Source organism: Lolium rigidum, chromosome 6 (genome assembly GCF_022539505.1).
Source record: "Lolium rigidum isolate FL_2022 chromosome 6, APGP_CSIRO_Lrig_0.1, whole genome shotgun sequence".
Taxonomy (NCBI): Eukaryota; Viridiplantae; Streptophyta; class Magnoliopsida; order Poales; family Poaceae; genus Lolium; species Lolium rigidum.
In genome coordinates, this window is record NC_061513.1 from 68,175,326 (window position 1) to 68,196,245 (window position 20,920).

The 20,920-nt window shown below is 46.3% G+C and overlaps 1 protein-coding gene across 1 annotated transcript; it reads right to left on the reverse strand.

Annotated features, from left to right (window-relative positions):
* Nucleotides 1-11,136: 11,136 nt before the first annotated feature.
* On the reverse strand, nucleotides 11,137-20,274 carry LOC124666433 (DNA polymerase alpha catalytic subunit). The gene is made up of 31 exons (XM_047203772.1): nucleotides 19,114-20,274; nucleotides 18,514-18,681; nucleotides 18,347-18,430; nucleotides 18,170-18,244; nucleotides 18,031-18,095; nucleotides 17,841-17,931; nucleotides 17,554-17,739; nucleotides 17,093-17,256; nucleotides 16,883-16,997; nucleotides 16,494-16,673; nucleotides 16,306-16,419; nucleotides 16,078-16,197; nucleotides 15,661-15,978; nucleotides 15,462-15,554; nucleotides 14,785-14,903; nucleotides 14,614-14,686; nucleotides 14,467-14,523; nucleotides 14,225-14,317; nucleotides 13,798-13,917; nucleotides 13,630-13,727; nucleotides 13,506-13,551; nucleotides 13,239-13,352; nucleotides 13,049-13,129; nucleotides 12,645-12,758; nucleotides 12,472-12,561; nucleotides 12,301-12,380; nucleotides 12,014-12,221; nucleotides 11,889-11,942; nucleotides 11,675-11,794; nucleotides 11,521-11,595; nucleotides 11,137-11,441 (listed from the first exon to the last, which is right to left on the reverse strand). The coding sequence occupies exons 1-31, from the start codon at nucleotides 20,272-20,274 to the stop codon at nucleotides 11,295-11,297; spliced, it is 4,623 nt and encodes a 1,540-aa protein (XP_047059728.1). The 3' UTR covers nucleotides 11,137-11,294.
* Between the last annotated feature and the right edge of the window lie 646 nt (nucleotides 20,275-20,920).

Genomic DNA, 20,920 nt, shown 5'->3' on the forward strand with positions numbered 1-20,920 from the left:
GTTTATCTGACAAATTGTCCTTAGGAACTCAAAACCAAGTGTGTTGAGTGTTCCACGTACAATACTAGCAGATCAATTTAGACTCAGTATATGATTGCTAAACTGGGTTGACTGATTGTATTTGTATTACGCGGTGGAGATAGGGACATAAAAGTTTAAAAAAAAAAAAGTGATTGAACAATTGACAAAATGATACTACCTTCTTTCCAAAATGTAAGATTTTTTAGAAAGGTTCTAAAAAGATACATTTTGGAACCGAGATAATAGATATAAACGCAGCCACTGCACATATCGTTTTCCCGGTGACCATGTGAATTTAGATAATCAACTAGCTAGCAACATGATGTTGAACTCTAAGATAGGTCTTCAAACGAAGGTCAATCAAGCGGACCTGCAGCGCCGCCCTAGCTAGCACCGTTGTCTATATGCATTCGTGCATGCAATTTCGTGGTCAGTGCATGTCTAGCTAGTTTGATCAACGTACGGCAGTCGGAATAATCTGTGGACCAGCATTCGATGTATGTGATCCACAATATGGACAACACTACAAAACCGGTTACTAGCATTAATTCAAATAGGTGGGAGCACGAGCACCAATAGATGATGGTGTAGATAATACTAGGTTCGGTGGCTGGTGAAGATGATCGTACTACCTCCAACCCACAATGGATTAAATACACCATGTGTTCAAAATATACTCCCTTTGAAATGAATAAGTCTTGTTTTTAAAAAATATCAAGCCAAGAAAAGTTTGACTAAACTTGTACTATCAACAAATATGATATTCCATATATATCATATGAAAATATATTTTATAATATAGCTAATGTAATTTGCATGTAATTATGTTCTGCCACCACCCCCTCCTTCGCTCCCGTGCGGCAGCACCAGCCCTTCTGTTTGAAGATACATATGTGATATGATCAAGAAGAAGAAATAAAGATGGAGTTCTTATGTGGAACTCAATATTAGCCATGCTCTATCTTATGTGAGTATGAGAAGATACAAGGTTGAGTTGGGCAAGTTCAAGATGAGCATCTTGAGTGGATCACATGCTTGAAGCTTGTCGTCCATTTGGTGATAATGGACATGTGAAGATGTGCATCAATGGGGCTTTCCAATCATAGTGTATGGGGGAGCATTTGTGAGTCTTCACGAAGCAACATTGATCAAGTGAGGCATTCCGGTTTGAGTGAAGCTTGAAGAGTTATCATCAAGATCAAGCGGGATGCACAAGGCAAAGGTATGGCCTTGCTAGGTTTTCCTTTTACCGGTCTCAAGGTGGTTGTTGGGAGACCGGATTATAGGATAGATAGCCGCACTATCAAGAGGGGCTTTCGGTTGGGTAACTTGATCACATCGTCTTAGGGAGCTCAATCCTTTGCATACTTTGCATATCCTTATTGATTCTTGGTGTTTATCTGTGTGAGGTTCTTGAGCTTGTTGCTAGCTTTACAACAAGCCCAAGTTCATCGAAAACAGAATCCGCATGCATCTTCTATTGCGTTTTCGAGTTTGGACGTCTTCACCGGTTCTTGACGGTGGGAGACTCCCTCTCTAAAATCATCTAAAATGTTCTGAGAGAAGTCTCCATATTTCCAGTTTTTGTTGGGGTTCTATTCGTCGTTATCTTTCCAACAAAATTGGTTTCATGTCAATCGGAGTTCGGGAGCAATAGTTATTAAAGAAAAAGGAAAGATGAGAAAAGAATAAAAAGAAAAGGAGAAAAAGGAGAGGGAGCCGGCCGGCCGACCGGCCCAGCCACCGGCCCACCCGGTCCGCGACCGGGTCCGGCGCTGGTGCCATCCGGGCCGCCTCCAGGGGTCTTTGGCCCACGTCCGGCGGCTGGCCCGGTCACCGACCGGCCCGCCCGGCGCCAGCCCCGGCCGGACCGGCCTCGCCGCCGATTGGGCCTCACACCGCGCGGCCCACCCGCGGCCTGCACCCCCGCGTCGCCCAGCTTCCTGCCGCCCGCGCGGCTGCTGCTCAGCCCGGTTGCTGGGCCGGTCCGACCGGGCTGCACGCTGGCCTGTCCGGCTGCTGCTCCGGTCGACCGGCCTGGTGACCGGCTGGGCCGTTTTTCTGCCCGTTTTTTCTGTCTTTTTCCCCCAACAGTTTTATTTGCTCCCATGCTATAAATAGCTCTTCTTCCACCTTGAGCAAGTTAGTTCTTCCCATTCTCTCTCCTCCATTGTTGCATTTGAAGAACTTGCTCTCCCCTTTGATTCCTCCAACCATTCTTGCTCATTCTTGAGGGATCTAAGAGAGGAGATCTAGATCTACACTTCCACCAATCCATTTCTTCTCTAAGTGAGGGAATCTCTTGGGATCTAGATCTTGGAGTCTTTTGTTGACTTTCCCCATTGTTCTTCCTCTCCAATCTCATCCTAGCATTTGTTGTTTGGGTGGGATTTGAGAGTGAAGGACTTGAACACCTCTAGTGTTCTTGCTTTGCATCATTGCATAGTGTTGAGCTCTCCACCACGATTAGTTTGAGTGAGAGACCGTGAGCTTGTTACTCTTGGAGGGAAACCTCCTACCCCATTGTTCTTCCTCTCCAATCTCATCCTAGCATTTGTTGTTTGGGTGGGATTTGAGAGTGAAGGACTTGAACACCTCTAGTGTTCTTGCTTTGCATCATTGCATAGTGTTGAGCTCTCCACCACGATTAGTTCGAGTGAGAGACCGTGAGCTTGTTACTCTTGGAGGGAAACCTCCTAGTTGGCTTGGCGGTTGGTGCTCCGGTGATCTCTTCAAGAAGATTGTGAAGAGGCCCGGGCTTCTCCTTCGTGGAGCTTGTGAAGTGGTTGTGGAGCTTGTCATCTCCGGAGCGGAGGAAAAGCTAACCATAAGGAAAGGGCCATTATCCTTCGTGGGTGTGGTTCGGAGAATAGGGTGAGCCTTCGTGGCGCGGGAATCCTTCGTGGGACCTCCACTCCTCCAAACGTGACGTACCTTGTTGCAAAGCAAGGGAACACGGGAATACATCCTCGTCTCCGCGTGCCTCGGTTATTTCTATACCCGAGCTCTCTTTCCTTGTGATAGCCATCGTGCTTGAAGTACATATATCTTGCTATCACTTGTGCTACATATATCTTGTGCCTATCTTGCTTAGCTCTAGTTGCTACCGTTACACTTAGTTGAGCTTAGCATATTTAGGGTTTGTGCTTGTAAACTAAACGATAGTTTAATTCCGCATTATTACAAGACAAATCCGTAAGAGTTTTTAATTGTCTATTCACCCCCCCCCCCCTAGGCGACATCTCGATCTTTCAGGATTATTTCCAACAGCTCCTTCCTGCCGTCAGGGACGTCGCCAGATAAAGCATGTGCATCATAGCGACGGAAACGGATCTCCTCGATCGTCGAGTGAGTCGGATGCGGTGGAAGTTGTTACTCCTTCTCCAGTGATGGTGTTGTGGTGTGGCGGCGACAGCGTGAGGTTGTCATGCCGGATCTGGGCCTAGATGTGTCTGGAAGGCTGCTGTGACTTTGTGTAGTTGCTACTGTTATTGCTCTGGTCGGCACGTGAAGGAGCTCCTGGGATACACCCACAACACGAGGACGCCTAGGGCAGCGGCCCTGGGCATGGCGATTGCGGACTCTTCTTCCACCAGAAGTAATCGGCTGTTTTGCGGCTGGTTGTGGCGGATTTCAAGATCTCACATCTAGCCCGAGTTGCAAGGTGGGGAAGTGTGGCTAATGGTGAAAACCAAGCTCCGGATATGTACATGGAGGTCGACGACGGGGTATATGCCTTGTTACATTGTTGAAGGCATCATCGTTGCAGTCATCCTCTACTGACTTGTGCTGCTCCAGGGAAACCCTAGATCTAGATCTCCTGGATCGGACGATGGTTGTGCTTTTGTTGTTACTTTCCCTCATGAGGGTGTTGTTTTTGGATGGAAGAGGCAATGGTGGAGCGTTTTGCATCTACCGCATCGACGATGGCAGGTCGGTGGCGGGAGTCACGTTGATGGATCGTGAGCACGGTGGTTGCGCTGTATGGCGCTGACAGAAGGCCTAGCAAGGTCAATGTTTAGATCCATGCATCTCATGAAGATGGTTTTGTGGAAGCCGGCGGTGGCGACTTCTTTAGCGTGCACATGTGGTGCGCACTCAGGTCTGTTGGAATAATGAGTCGATTTTAGATGATGTGCGTAGGTGCGTAGTCAGGGCATACGACCCTGATCATGGACATTCCCTTCAGAAGCTTGTAGGTGTAACAACCCTTGTCGTTAAAAGGTGGCTTCGGGTTGATCGATGTGTTATCTTGTAAGGCTTTTGTGAATAATCTAACAAAAAAAGGCCGGTGCATCATTTTGGTGCAGAGATCGAGGATACAACCTCCATTTTAAAAAGTTAATGATTTTTTTTGTAAAACTTTGATTAAGCTTTACATGGGTTTTCTTTTCAAGTCCATATAAGCCTTATTCTATGGAATATAGGTAGGAGTAAAGTGAGATAAAAATTCCTATCTCATGTTGATAATATGGATCTTGAGGTTTCCAAAAAATGGGCGAAAAATCCCCTGAAAACGGTTACTAGTAGCCAAAACAGCTGCAAACAAATGACATAATAATGTTCTGTTTAAATAGCGAACAAATAGCACACCCAGTACGCATACAGTTTTATATCTGTTCCATGTTTCTTTTGTAAATATATTCATACCATAGCACATTTTGCATATTTGTGAATTACTCGGCGTCGGCACGCTTGACGAAGCTGCAGCCATCAGCTAAGCTAGACCCTAGTAAAAATCCCTACAGAAAGCTACACGGCGCAAGTTGGAGACGTCCGATCGAACGAAGATCCGCCTGAAAACGGACTGGGTAGGAAGACCAGACCATGCATGCATGGAAACCGACCTGTAAAAGGAAGACCAGTCCATGCTCGCGAGTTTATCGTCATCGCCGCCCGAATTGGCATCTTCTTCCCTGACCAATCCATGGTCCATCGAGATAGTGTTGTCAACGGCCCAGGGCTGACTCAAGCGCGTGAACTGCACAAGAGGGTAGCAAAATGGAAGATAAATGGATCGCCGCACGCAACGCAAGTTGCAGTGACGGCGAGAGGGGGATGTACGTGATCGCGATGATGGAGGGCGATAGAGTCAACCAGTTCACACTCGGTTGACTCCGGTCATGGATCAGTCAAAGCGGCCACTCCGAATCAATCTGACGTGGCCATGGCCATGGCACAGGAAAACCTTTGTGCTGTTTCTTGGAGGTGTAAATGTGCCGTGACCACACATGTATGTATACCTCGGGCGCTGGAAAACCTACAGCTAGAGTCCGGTGGTGCAGAAAATGGTTTTGTTTTGAAATGCATGTGTTGTTGTATATCGGATACTGATTTTTAATGCATATATATTTTGCACCTTCTAGAGTTGTAGGTCAGCCTTTTTTTATACTCCTATATAACTGAATGTATATAGATACTGGTTGTTCGTTATCGTTGCCAGCCGTCCAAAACTGAATATGGTGTGTGTGGGCTGTGCACGTCGCCTTGTGCTCTCAATTTCTGAAAAACACGACGGTCCTGAGGAGAAAACTGCACTGCAAATGGAGGGTCGTTTCTTGAAGACTAGCGTTTGCCTGAAAAAAAAGAACTTACAGAACAATCGAGAAAGAAATGCAGATAACCATGAAAAATGCTGAGATCATACAACACTGCATTTTCTCCGGACCATGAAAATCCACTCATATCAGATCAGACTACAGACAATGTTGAGGTCTTCAAGAGTTTGGCATTCACTGGAACATAAAATCCAACGCAGAATTCCGAATGAAGAGACCCAAGTGAACCATGAACGTTGACATGTCACCTGGAAAACTGAAAGCAGGTCCGCGGTAGAACAGCGCCACAATCAACCAGCAGTCAACCACAGCGCCGATCGCGACATGAAGGGTGAAGTCGGCAGCATGAGACAACAGAAGTACAGTATGATGATCTCTGTATGTGGTCAGTAGAGGTAGAGAGAACTACATGGCTTCGCGACCGGGAGACGAATTCGATGTTCTCGGAAGGATGCGAGGATCATAATTCATGATGTGCAGTTGACTGAAATGCAAACAAGAGAATCTAGAAGCAGTGGCAGCCAGGGGAATTACCAGTAGCATCCTACACCAGTGGTTTACGGAAATGACCCAACGCCATCCGATCAGTATTCAGCTTTGGCCGCGACTCGGGTGCTGCACCTCTCCTCTAATGCTGGAACGGTGGAACCTGACATCTGCAATGGCCAGGTCACTGCCCCTTCCATCTAATTGCTGCATATACCTCCCGTTTCATCATCAATTTTAAATGTCCGCATGATCATGTCGCCGTGAGATTTTGTAGTGATCACCACCAATATCGAGGTCAATGAAGAGTTGCAGGCAAGCAAATACACAGTGTGTCACTAAATTTGGAAAATACTTAAGAACATCTCCAGCCGCGTCCCCCAAAGCGTCTCCCAAAGGAATTTGGGGCGCGCCGGACAAAAAATCCGTTCCAGCCGCGTCCCCCAAAGCCCATTTTTGTCCGGCGCGCCCCGATACGGTGTCCGGCGCCCCGAGCCCGTCCCCGTCCAACAGGGGACGCACCGGGGACGCCGGACACAACGAAAAACGAGGCGAACCGACGCGGGCCCGACCCGTCAGCGGCACAGGGAAAATTCGTCTCACACTCCCGCCAAATCCCGCCGCTCCCGCCAAATCGCGCCTATACCGCCGCGCATTTCAGGCCTCCCAAAACATATCCCGCCGTCGATTCATTTCTCCTATCCCGCCGATTTGTTTCTCCCTCCCGCCGTCCACCCGCCGGCGCTACCCTCTCCACATGGCGCCGCCGACAGCCCCCAAAAATATGGCGAAGAAAGCGGCCAAGAAGCCGCCGGGCAATGGGACGAAAGGGGCGACAGCGCCGTTCGCGAGGCCGCGGAAGGCGCCGGCTTTGAAGAAGAAGCCTGAAGGATGGACCGACGATCAATGGCAGCAAGATTGCCTGCGCCGGAAGCTATCGACGGGGAAGCGGAAAGGACGGAGGGCGGCGGAGCTGGAGAAGAAGGCTCTGGCGGCGCGCCAGCACCAGCACATATTGGTCGGGTGTATCGCCGCCACCAACGCGAGCCCATATAGTACGAACGTGCCGGTGTACGTTCCGGGAGTCTTCTCTCCGTCGTCATCCGCCTTCTACAACGACGGCCCCTCCGGCACTCCCGGGTGCGTGACGCCTAACTTGTTGCCGCACTACCAGGATGCGCCGCCGCACGGCGGCTTCAACCCCAACAACCTCTACTCCCCGGCGTACGAGCAGCACGAGCCAGGACCCGGTCCGGACGGCGGCCCTTTCACCGGCCGCAGGGGTCCGCTCGAATACGACGGCGCCGGTGCTGAGGAGGACGACGGGGTTGAGGAGGAGGACGACGAGGAAGAGGACGGGGTGGAGGACGACGAGGCGGACGACGATGAGGACGAAGAGGGTGGCGAGGAAGAGGACGACGAGGGTGCCGGTGATGATGATCTCGTGGAGGTAGACGCGGACGGCGTGAGGACGAAGAAGAAGAAGAAGAAGAAGAAGAAGGCGTCGGGCACACGAGGCCCGAAGTGGACGCCTCTGGAAGATCTTTGTTTGTGCGAGTCGTGGGCGACGGTGAGCCATGACTCCATCATCGGCGCCAACCAAAAAAGCGGGAAGTATTGGGCGAGGATCAAGGCCGAGTTCGATGAGCGCAAGCTGATCAACAGCAACTACTAGAAAGTGCCAATGAAGAGGAGCCAGAAGGCAATGTCGACGCGATGGGCCATCAGCCAGGCGTCGGTGAACTCCTTCCATGGGTACCATCAGGACTTAGAGACCAGAGGCGACAGCGGAGCCGACGTCGCCCAACTGGTACGACTCTTTCTTCCATAATCCGTAGCGCCTACATTGTGTTCGATGAAATGACTCTGCTTCCTTTGGTTAGTTTGATAGGGCCATGGATATGTACTCGAGGCACTCGGATGGGCATAAGCCGTTCGCGCCGATGCATTGCTATAGCAAGCTCAAAGTGAATGAGAAATGGCGGTTGACGCGCCTGTCGCTGTCCAAGGGGAAGGACGCCATTGATCCGGACGCCGCCGGCAACTTCGACGGGCGTCCTGCGGCAACAAGGCTGCCAAGGCCGCCTTGGCCGACGCTGCGTCGTCCGAGAAGACGCAGGCGTCGATCACGAAATGCCTCGCCGACGTCTCCTCGACCTTTATCTCCCGCGACAAGAAGGCCGACCAAAGGTGGGCCGAGCTGCTCAAGAGGCAAGAGGAGAAGCCGGAGCTCAAGAAACGCAGGGACGACATGTCCCCGCCGAGAACGTCGACAGAGGGAATGTCTCCCCGGACGCGAGCGGCGCACAACTTCTTCAAAGGCCAGATCCTCGACGACATCGAAGCCAAAATGGCGGCGGCGGACGCGGCGGCCCCGGCAGTGGCATCGGCGACGGCGGCGGTGCGGCAAAGAGCAGGCCGACGCGTCTTCTACTCGCTACACATGCGTCGGCCTCCGCGTCGGCGACGGAGCGGACGTACCATGCACAGCAACGGGCAGATCGCGACGAGGTCATCGTGCTCGACGGGCCTGCGTCGACTCGGGATACGACGCCGCCGCCCAACCCCTTCCCCTTCTTCTAATTTGCATGCACCACCGGTCTGTAATATGATCGCGCGCCCGGTACTTTGATCGATCGCCGCTACTCCGATCGCGACGAATCGGCGGGAACGATCTCTTTTGAATGCATCTATTTGAATTTCTGATTGGGGCGGCGTTTGGGGGACGCGGGCGGGGAGCGACGTCCCCCAAACGCGGCACAAACAAAACACGTCCCCCAAACGCTCGATCCGGCGCGGTTTGGGGGACGGTTTGGGGGACGCGACTGGAGATGCTCTAAATACCTACAAGAAATAGTATCCAGCCTTGTACGATGGTTGGGAACAACCACTCTTCGTAAACAGTATCCAGCCTTGTAGAATATTGTTCGCTACAAGGGAGACACCTTACAGAAGGTGACGGGATCTTCTCCTCCCCCGGTAACGTTCAGACGTGACCTTATTGGCCCTAGACTTGACTCTTGGAATGAACTGCTTCAGCGGTTAGATTCAATACAGTTAGCTCCGGGGGCCGATGAATTCCGGTGGAGACTTACCAAGAATGGTGTATTCTCGGTAGGATCCATGTACAAAGCTCTTTGCATTCCTTCTCAACCGGTCATAAATAACAAATCCATCTAGAAGATGAAGATACCTCTGAAAACAAAGATCTTTGCATGGTATCTTCGTTGAGGTGTGATTCTTGCTAAAGATAACCTTGCAAAACACAACTGGCAGAAATGTGTATTCTGCCACGAAAAAGAGACAATAGAACACCTATTCTTCAATTATCGGGTTGCTAGGTCTATATGGTCAATCATTCAAATAGGTTCTACCCTATACCCATCCGTAGTATTGCTAATGTTTTTGGCAATTGGTTAAATGGGGTGGATTCTAGGTTTAAGACGATTATCCGAGTGGGTGTGAATGCAGTTGTATGGTCGATGTGGCTGCGTAGAAATGATAAGGTTTTTAATGACAAAAAAAATTCTATTATGCAAGTTATTTGCCGGTGTACAGCTATGCTCCGTTCATGGTCGCTGCTTCAACGCTTCGAGGACCAAGGCCTATTTATGGAGGTGTCTACACGGTTAGAAAATACTGTCAGAAAGTTTATTTCCCAACATGAGTGGCTGCATAGCCATAGGATAGAGGCCACTAGCTGTGAACTAGCTGGCTTTTCTCCTTTTGTTTCTTCGTGTACTCGTTTTGGTTTGAATATTGGATTCTTAAACGGCTGTGTACACCTTAACTATGCAGAGGTTGGGTGTAATGCTTGAATCTTCGAGTAATAAAACACCCTTTATCGAAAAAAAAAACCTACAAGAAACAACGCCAACATACAACGGGTTATTCTGAAGAGGTTGCCGCGAAGTTGAATGGCGGGGGGCGGGATCGTTCCATTTATGGTCCGTTAGAACGTGAAATAAAATCTCTCCTCGGAAGCTTTGAAGAAACCTTGGTGCGATCTGTGTGGCGATCGGCGAACAAAGCTACTCATAGAATGGCAAAAGAAGGCTGCGATAACTATTTGTGTAAGGTGTGGCTACGTGATGCACCTGGTTGGCTGGTTGTATTCACAACATGATTGTATGTGACTTTCCATGGGACGGGAATCAAATGATCGGAGATTTCACACATGTCGGCGAAACACTAAGTTCATTTGCACTCATGAATTTTCAATGCCTTCAACGGCACACATAGATATTTTAAACTTCAAAGTATGTTCAAGGCTCCTGAGTTCAGATTGCAACCAGCTTCAAAAAGAATCCTACAAGAATTCTATAACTGTTAGTGCTACACAACTAATGCTCCATTTCATATATTTCCTGCTTTCTACTCTACACATGGAGGACTACAAAATCAGCATTGCAGAGGAACCTAATGATGTAGAAGACGTTGTCATGAGAATCAGCAATCTCTATGTCGCCCAGAAACCCCAAAGCAGAAACACGGACGCAAACCATTACATCAAAAGAAGAGCCCATACAAGTTACGATGAAGTTTACAGGGGTGGCAGTTCAAGTGTAGTTTGAGATGAATGATCTTCACAACACGTTCATCACTTCACGACTATATTTATGTTTTGTTGTTTCCTCTTATCAGCTTATATATCAGCTTTTGCCAGACATCGTTACACTCTTCTTAGCTATTAGATATCATGCAGAGATGACAGAAAAAATCTGAAATTCCAGCTACCTCAAACACGCTCTTTGTCAAGGATTTGGAGCATTTAGTAATCTATTTCAAGTGAACCAAGATCCTTAGTTTCTGAAACATAAACCTACAACTGGATTGATGATAAATTTAGATGACAATCAATAAATGAACAACTGGATGAATGATACATTTAGTATGCAAAGTCTGTTACCACATTAATCATGAGATTTATGGATGCAACATATTTACAGCTGCGATACAATATACACTGAGAAAATCTAGCGAAGGTAATGAGGATGGGCTTCACTTGTTAGAACATTTGAATTCAAGTGCAACATACTCTGGGGAACTCCATCCTTCACAGGCCGGAAAACCCTTCAAAGGGGCTAGTGGCCCAGTTCTTCGCTTTGTTTACTGTTCCTTTTTTGCCTCAACAGGAGATTAGTTTCAACAACACAATATCCCACGGGCCCATGAGGAGCTTCTAGCTCGGTTCAACAAATGCTTGAGATTAGAGCAAACAGTAATTCATCAGATTGACACTGCTAGATCTGTCAACTGAACCCATCCAAATGCACATCTGTCCCGGATTTTCTGAATCTCCATAAATGCCAAGTTTATGGTTTGGTTTAATATTGCAAACTCTTTCTCAAATGGAAGCCGAGTCTTCTGATCCAACTGCATCCAAATATTTATGTTAACTACAGCATTCACAAGACAAGGGAAAAGAAATAGCAGCAATTAGATTATGAGTAACCTTCTGAAGACACCGGGTTGCATCAAGTACATAGCAGAAGTAGGACAATTGCCTGTATAGATCTGCCTCTGTGTACTGCAGGACACAGAATCAGTATTATTCACCATCAAAGTATAAATAAGCACATTGTAAACTTAAGCCCATATCAACAAACCTGTCTTACTAGACGGCCGTTGCATTGTGGATAGTTTGGGCAGATGGTTCCTCTCTCAGAATCTCCTATCACTCTAAGGTTCACGGTATGAGTTGAATATTTGCAACCCTCATCATCACACTGAAAAAAAATAGGTCAAAGAGAAAGAGGTTAGTTACAGTTACCCAAGGGGCAAAGAAACATGAAGTACCAATGAAATGGAAACTATACTTACTATCAGTAAACCTTTATAGTACTGATTGATGAAATTATCGGCCTGTCTTTTTATCTGGCATGGAAAAAAATCAATTTCAGTTCAGCATTCTGAATGCTACCCATATTATAGTAAGAGATATTTACCTGGTTGGCGAGCATAGCAGGAGAAACTCTGCACTCATCAGTGTCATCTGGACATCTTGGGCACCGCATCCGACGCCAGAAATTCACACTAGTGTCTTTTCCTTCATTTGGGTCAGATGGACTAGCAATCAGACTAGATACAGGGGGGCACTCAAAGGCACTGGAACAGCTTGGACATGATAAGCGCAGTTGCTCACAGCCACGATATCTGCAAATATTAGTTATGTTACTTTAGTTCAAGTTATGAACTGCAGGCATCAAAGCGAAATTATATTTTATATGCTTACCTCTCATCTTCATTGTCAATTACAGATAAGAGCATGGTAGACGTGTCTTGATCGCTAGACCCAATAGATCTTGATTGGAACTGATTCCAAGGAATTAGAAGGATCAAAAAGTAGTCATAGCAATAAGCTAATTTAGTTACAGTTAACCATGAACCAAGAGTGGGTGCACACCTTGGATGAATCAAGTCCAAGACATTCGGCCAGTCGTGCTGGGCTAGTACCCTCGATTGAAGCACACAGACGAGAAACAACAGGATGAATCTGCAAAAGCAATTAGAATTAGCAATACAGTATATACCAGTGCGGGATAAGAGAACTGTACGTTTCTATATGTGAAGGAGGACCTGCTGTGACAAATAGTAGTCAATATCAATCATCCACTTGTTAGGGTCTCTTTTTAGCTCATCGGGATGTCTTGCCCTTTGAGCTATTCCCCCAGAATGTGTATTATCTGAGTCCTGTTTGGAATAGTTAAATAATGTTAAAGTTGCCTTCTTAAAAAAGTCAACTAAATCATAAAGCCTGACAAAATATGCTTAAACATAACTAGAAAACAGATATTTCCAAAACATTCTTAGTGGCAGGATATTTTTTAGATTTACAAGAATTTCAGACAAATGGAAAATTATACCCCCTTATGAATTATCATTGGGTGTCAAAGCAGAGACAGTGTGGCATGGGAACCAAACAAAAAAAATGCTAAATTACGGATGCATCACAAAACAGAAAAAGGAACAGACTGTAATACCTGTTGCGAGCAAATAATATAAGGAACTGTATCACCTGCAGAGCACCCAGAGAAACCATTTTGCTTCAGTCTTAAAGCAACCTGAAAAATAGAACACAACCATAGGTAAGACAGCACTCAGCTCATCGGTTACCCATTTGTTTCCCAAACCAAGACCAAAGGAAATGAAAAAAAAAACAGGTAACCTTACTTGGACATGAGGCTGGTTTTTAGCATCTGGATAATCTTCTGGCGCTTTCGTAAGGCTCTTTGTGATGATATATTTTTCAAGCTCTATTTGACCATTTCTCATCTGCTCTTGCACCTGCGGCAATACTCATATTCAGTCGATCATACATTATTAGACTTAGAAATATGCCAATAATTCCTTTTCAGTCAATTATGTTTGCAGAGTTATATGCTCTAAAAAACAGATGGAATAAGGAAAACTTAAATGAAACATATGTAGGCTACTGACCTGAAGAAGAGAATTATGTATTGCCTCAATAACATCATCGCATGTCCTGTAGAGAAAGTTTTGATACGGATGAGACAAAATAAACAGTCAAGCAAAATCACAGTATAGCAACTAAAATGCTCACCCTCCAGACAAAATTTGATTTAGGCAAAAGTCTCCAATTTCTTTTGACAGCAAACTCCAATCACGTCTGACCATATCAAGTCCCTTGCGCTCAATGTTCTGCATCGAGCATGTTAGAATAGCTCTCCTAGATTTACTAAATAAATATAAAATCAGAATAAGCACACACCTCCCGCAAAGTACCATCTAGTGTCACTTTAATGGCAGCATATTTCTTCTTTTTGAGAAGCAACATTCTTTTGTATACACCATCAAGATCAATCTCCAGACAACGGTACTTCTTGTTCACCTGCATAAAACATTTATGGCAAGGTGATGTTTTTGTGTTGCGCATAGATCATACTCCTTCCATTCGGAAATAGGTATCTAGACGCATTTCAGTGTGTAGATAGAAAGTTGAGTCACTTATTTCCCAACGGAGGTTGTAATTTAGAGATGCCTAAATACAACAGGCAGGTGCTAACGCTCTCAATTCTGGGTGTGCCTTGGCACTGTGCATCCACCATACAAATCCAAGAGGTTTTCATTGAACAGAATGGTATTTCAAAAGTGATAAACTAACATCAAAAGCTGCAGCTTTAAGAATAGAGTCCTACCTCCTGAATGACCTTTCCTGCAATTGCTTTTGCCCTGGAGATGTCATCCAGTCCAGTATATATCATTATGGAGTCTGTGTCACCATAAATAACCTGTCCAGTAAAGCAAAAAAATAACAATTACTAAGATCAATTTATTCATAAAGAAAGTTTGTCTTGAAGCTAGTTAAAAACAAGGTTCTTTCGATATCTTAAAAACGATGTTTGCCAGAGATATAATAAACATTAGTTACTATACTTACCTCTAAGTTTAAATTATTCTGAACCAGATCAACAGTGTTTTGCAAGATCTCTCTTCCCTGCAAGGGATATCATAGCTTTTATTAATCACAACAATATACTTCAAAAAGTTTGTATACTTCTGCGGGATAGAAAAAAGATGTTCTCACTTGTAATGTAATAAGCTCAGCAAGTGGCTTTGCAAAAAACCTAGAATTGGAGAAGCCCAAGCAACCGTACATGCTGGAGAAAAAGGGTTTAAAAAGGGTAAGTTACAGCCCATAGACCATATTGGAAGGATGCAAGAGAAATTACTTATGTTTGCCACAGATACTGTTTACCTATTTGCAGTAAGCTTTAAAGCTTGCTGTTGAATATCGAGTTGCTGCATTTTAAGACCAGAAGCAGTCTTGAGCCACTTTTTAACCATTCTTCTCCTCTCCACCAGGCTCTTCAGCAACTGAGTCATGATTGCAAACACACACATTAGAACAAAATTATGCCCTGACAAGAAGCCACATTACATTGAAAACAGAAGTACGATGAAAAATAAATGCATCATAACAAATCGCATGCTAACATCATAGTCCACGTGAGACTTGTTGTGCTTGGGCTGGTCATTCTAGATTCTAAGTGTATACCTCTTTGGTATCTGTACAGAAATGATTGTGTTGAGGGCAAAAACTAACAAATGAAATGACTAAATTGCTGGAGCACTAAAACATATTAGAATATTGGGTGTCAATCAGGTGTGTTGCTGTACTGTACAAAAAAATGAACAAAATAAATTATGACTCGATAGTCTATTCCAAAACTAAGGTTTCTGAGTTCTCATAGCATTCAAAATCAGTTGGAAACAAAAAAGTTAAAACTGTAGTCCAGCTTAGTTATAAATATTTCATCCAGTTAAGGATAGTCCTTTAACTCATCAGGAAGCATCCCACCTATGGCATGTTAATATGTTACCCAGTCCCTCAAAACTCCAGATCCAAATAAAGCACATCTGTAAGCCAAGTACCTCAGGCAAAACACCAGTAGCCTTTGAAGTTGGCAAGTTAGGAAGATTGCCATCAGAAGACCGCTCAACAGTTGTGAAGCAGATATTGAATTCCTTTGGGAGAAAGAGAATAAAGCCAGCAGTGAATATAACACATCACTTAGCAGTTGACTCATGGCGAATAAGCCAAAAATTACAGAATCTAGAAAAAAAGACTTACCTGGATTATGGAAGGATAAAGACTGTTGAAGTCCAGAAGTAGAATGTACTTGTCATATAGACCTTTTTTAGGCTCCAAAACCAAGCCACCGGCATATGAAGGACCTTTTCTTGCTTTACCTTGATCACCATGATGCGCCTCGTCATCAACAGAAGGATCAGCAACACCATCAGCAGCATTTGCACCTTCAGTATCAGCATTCATTTTTCTTTTTGCAGAGTTCACCTCCTTATTGCGTGCAAACTTATCCGGTACAATGAACTTTTTTGCATGGAATGAATGCAACAGTAGATATTCTACCCTCTGAGCTCTAGCACCCTGCATCCATTTTGTTTGAGATAATGTCAAGACAGGCATTCTTTACAACATAGACTGCATTGTTGCAGATGCAGACTAGGCATAATAATGATGGTTTACCTGGAGAGTTTTCCCCCACAAATTACCACTAATATTTGTCAATTGACGTGTCAGCGGGAGAACGCTTAAGTGGAACATGAGCTCCAAAGAAAGCCATGCATCAGTCTCGCCATATTCAACCTACATGAGCATAATAAATTGGTAAACGTTAGTTCAGTTCATAATTCCAGAGTCATGACATTCTCTTGAAACAGGTAAACATGATTTACTAATTCAAAGAAACCACACCAGCTTTAGAAGCGTTCCGGATGATTGGAACATTGGGGGTATATCATGCGGAGAAACCTCCCTTCTGTCCTTTTTCAGTTGTGTCTCTGCAAGTTGTGTCAAGGAATAACTAACCTGCATAGAACAATTTGGTTACAATTGTCAAGTTCGATCTTAAAAGTGCACTGAGCAATTAAAATGCTTGTTACCTCCTTCAGAAGATCACGAGAGCATAAGTAGGTGTCACAGAGGAGACGGCCAGCAATGCAGGACATAATTCCTGGACTTGCCCCAGAACCATATAGGGTGTTTCCTTTGGTAAGCCTGGGCATTATTGACCTTCTAAGGCGACCAATTTTGGACCACATGCTGCTCGGTACTTTGCAGGTCTAGCAAAAGAAGACATGTTTCTTATTGAATTGAACTAAAATATGATTATACATTAGCATAATAGTAGTGTAAGTTTTCTAATATGTTCCTGGTCACCTGGCCCAGAACGTTAATGTAAAGCCTTCCATCTACTTCGAAGAGAACATATGGCTACTACTATGGATTACATAGAGGAACCAAGATGAACCAGAAAATAATTTTAGAGAACCTGAGCACGGTGCAGAAGGACATCCAAGTCAAATCCTGAGATGTTGTGCCCCACAAGTACGTCGCAATCAAGTTTACTAAGCTCAATCATCAAGCGGTTTAACAAAGCACGTTCACTGAAAATGGAACAAAATATTAATAAAAGGAAGCTGAAGCACTCGATTTGTACAGAGGAACATGTAAACTGCATAAGCCAAAACATTGAGCTCACCTGCTTTCTAGTGCCAGCACGTTGCTACCAGCTTTTTGGTTCCTATCAGAAGCTTCCTTGTTGAGGCCTATAGGGAATATGCTACCTTCAAGCTTGCGCATAACAGTAAAATGGCTGATCATTCCCCGTTTCTGCCAATCTTCAGGGCGCATTGGACTATCAATCTGAAATGACCCCAAAAATAAAGGAACACTTATTTGGTATGAAGTGTCCTTATCTTATTAAAAACACATGTGTAGAGTTGACGATTATTTGAATAAGCCCAAAGTGTGTCAGTTAGTCTAAAACGAACTGTTTCAGAAATTTAGAGACATGGGAGGTTCCATTTGCTTGACACCTCATTGACATATATGTGTCAGTTTATCTAGAAAATTTTGTTCGAGAGACAAGGATAACCATTTACTTTCACCCGGTGACAAATACTAGAATAGAATACTTCAGCTCCAGATTAGCGTACTTACTTTCACCCGGTGACAGCATATGACGGATGCTGATACAATCTCATGCACATTGTGTTTCTCATTTATGATTGTTTTAAGATTAACAGCCGCAACTACAGCTGGAGGAACTTCCAGTGCGGCACTTGTCATCAAAACAGAAATGTCTTTTGGACAATCAACTGTAACTTCAAATTTACACCAGCTGACCTGTGAAAAATTCAAAAACCATAACCACCAATAGCATGCAACAAATATTCAGATAGGGGCACAGCCTGGGATAAGAGGACAGTATGAAATCAAGGATATACCCGCTGTGTAGATGGACATGTCACAAATTTGGAAATCGATAACCATGTAGGACCCTTGATCTTCCTTTTGACGAGAAACAGCTCAAGAGCACTGAAAAGGTATGATGGTTAACGTGTGTGATGAAGGGATGTGGCATGAAGAGTGCACATGAAAATTGTTGAGCATGGTCCACATTTTTATGGATCATACCTATTGTTTGTCCCAAGTAACGCATGGAAATGTTCACCTCTAAGGTCTGATGGTACCGCCGTATCCTAAGAAAATACATGGTAAGTAAATAAGAAGTATGAGTCTATGAGACAAAAGATGTACTGTTCAACAAACATACCTTGTATGGGTAATTGATTTTCAGGACATACTGCTCACCGGTTGGTATATCCGTCCTCTCAAATGCATAGTTCCTCTAAGGCATGGCATGCCAAATATGATCAATTAGCTCATACAAACAAAAATACAGGAAAGGATGTTACAGGGTGCTTCCAAAAAGGAGATTCCACCTACATACCTTGACTGGAGTCATTACAAAATTTGAAATGTTGAGGTCAGACAACTTCTCAGCTACTTCGCTCTTTAGACCAGATGCCAACTCCTGGCAAGAGGATATGCAGTATGCTTATAAGATAAATGTGCTGCAATGAGCATAAGTTTAGTATGAAATAAAGAATCTCTTACATGTAGAGTTGCTCGAAGTAATGGCAAAGCATCAGAATTTGTAGAGTTCTTCTCTGTCCTTGATATGGCGTCCCTTGGAAAAACTGAACTGCTTGGGATTGCATATATGCACCTTTGCATATTTTTTACAACCACACAGCAACTATGGAACCCCTTGCCTATTTGCACCTAGAAAAGAAAAGCAGACGGTCAAAAAGAGGAGTGTACAACTAACCGAGAACTGCAAAAATTTGATAGCTCATAATTTCAATAGAAGACACCAACTATCAGCAAAGCTCATAGCTATTTTTGACATAACATAGCCATACAAAGAGCTAATTTGAAAATACCGAGAGCTTATGGAGGCAATGATTACAGTGTTTCTATGGGAAGCAATCATGCATTCGGATAAATTTAAGCACCACGTAATCTATGGTAAATTGGTTATCCTATTTAAGCTAAAGAAAAATCAGTTGTTCTGGTGCTCTGATGAATCATTGGCTATTCAGTATGATATTCTGCAAACAAAAGAACACTTGGAACAGATGTCACAACTAAACATGACTCTTCTAGGGGCAGATTAGCAGAATATTTCAATGCAAACTTAGTAGTAATATTTACCTTCCCAAACAAATACACTGTGCCTGAATTGATGCCAAAGGGCTCCTCATATGCATCCAGTATATAGAACGGCAGTGCTCCATCCTTGAGTTCAAACTCTGAGCTTTCATCCACATCTACGTTACCATCAGCAGCGACCTCTCCCGCGCCTCCTGCATTCTCCCCCTCCCCGCATATCTTCATCCAACCTGCTGTTGCACTCGACACATCCCTGTTCATGCTACCCTCCGCCTTAATCTTGGCATTTAGGCGGTGCGCCTTCTCTATCTTCACTTCCCCATTAGCCTCCTGCTTCAGCTCCTCCAAGTTCTTACTGGCATCTGCGAATTCAGCACTGGAACCTGGAGCTGCTTCTAATTTGGGCTGCATCTCCACATCGGACTTCAGTTCCACCTCTGGAATTGGTTCCACATCCATGTCGTTTCCATGGTCGGAAGCGAGATCAGGCTCAAACCCGTTGTTTTCCGATCTAACCTCCATTTCAGGGTATACGGCTGCCTTTACGGGCTTATTAATGTGGGCGACTGGTGGAGGCAGCGGCGTAGGGGCAGAAATCCTACCAACGCGACGACGGCGCTCCTCGCGGTCGTTCTCGTCGGGGGCGAACTCGGCGATGACGTCGTCGACGATGCTGTCCGCGGCGGGCGCGCGGTCGGTGCCGGGCTTCTTGAAGACGGAGGAGGTGAACATGGAGGAGAGGCGCTGCTTGCCCATCATGGCGGCGGCGGCGGAGAGGGACGCCGCGGCGGCGGACTGCTGCGGGGGCCGCTTCGCCTGGGGAGGGCGCGGCTGCTTGCGCTTGCGGGGGGCGGCGCCGTCCTCGCCGCCGGACCCCTCGTCGGAGGAGGAGGGGAGGGCGCGGTGGGTCCAGTCCTCCTCGCGGCCGTCGTCGACGTAGCCGAGGCCGTCGTCGTCGATGATGAAGGCGCCGGCGTCCCTGCGGCGGCGCGCGACGAGCGCGGCGTAGTCGTCCTCGGCCACGGTGTCGTAGATCGGGTCCTCCATCCTCACCTGGACGGCGGCGGCGCGGGCGCCGCCCTCGCGCCTGGCGCGGATGCGCTCGAGCGCGGCGGAGCGCGCCGGCGCCGCGGCCTCGGCGCCCCGGGTGCGCAGGCGGCGGCCGGATGCGGATGCGGCGGCGTCGGCGGGCGGGTCCTCCATGGCGACCACGATTCTTCCCTCGCTCGCTCTCTCTTTCTCTCTCCTCTCTCGCTAAATCTCACTGTTTCTCTAACTCACGCACAAGAAAGGAAGCGCGCGGCGGAGATCTATCGTGAAAATGAGGGCGTGGCTTTGGCGGGAAGGTGTTCGGCCATTTGGCGCGCAGAGTTTCAGCGGAGCGATAGCCGGTGCCTTGGTTGGTCTAGGGTTTTTCAGATCGCCTGCATACGGATCCACACGTAACTAGGCCTGTCTGGGCTTTGTCATACTGTATTGGCAAAACTGGGCTGTACTTAGAGCAGGTCTAACAGACCCCTTAAAAGGGCCAAACCCGTATAATAACCGTCGATATACGGGGTAGCGTTCTACCCGGCCGTCTAGCAGACCCCGTAAAACAGGCCCCCGCGTCGATTTTTTACGGTTTCGGCTAAGGGGTGGCTTTTCACCCCTTACTTGTACGGGGCGGGAGGGCCGAATAGAGGGCGAACCCCTCGCTCGTGGCGGGCCGAAACTTCGGCGGATAGCACGCCGCACGCGCATAATCTCGCCGGAATCGGCCAAATTCCGGCGGCTGCGACCGAGGGTGGCGGCACGGGGCTACGGACGGCGGCGCGTGAGGCGGGGCGACGGCGGCGCGCGGGGCGGC

What these genes read in the sequence shown, in the direction of transcription:
- LOC124666433 (XM_047203772.1), bottom strand. Translation starts at nt 20,274, where the DNA reads ATGGAGGACCCGCCCGCCGACGCCGCCGCATCCGCATCCGGCCGCCGC. An exon ending in CTCGTGATCTTCTGAAGGAG is followed by an intron (nt 16,420 to 16,493) that starts GTAACAAGCATT and finishes TGTTCTATGCAG; the next exon opens with GTTAGTTATTCCTTGACACA. An exon ending in TTGGACTTGATTCATCCAAG is followed by an intron (nt 12,381 to 12,471) that starts GTGTGCACCCAC and finishes CCTTGGAATCAG; the next exon opens with TTCCAATCAAGATCTATTGG.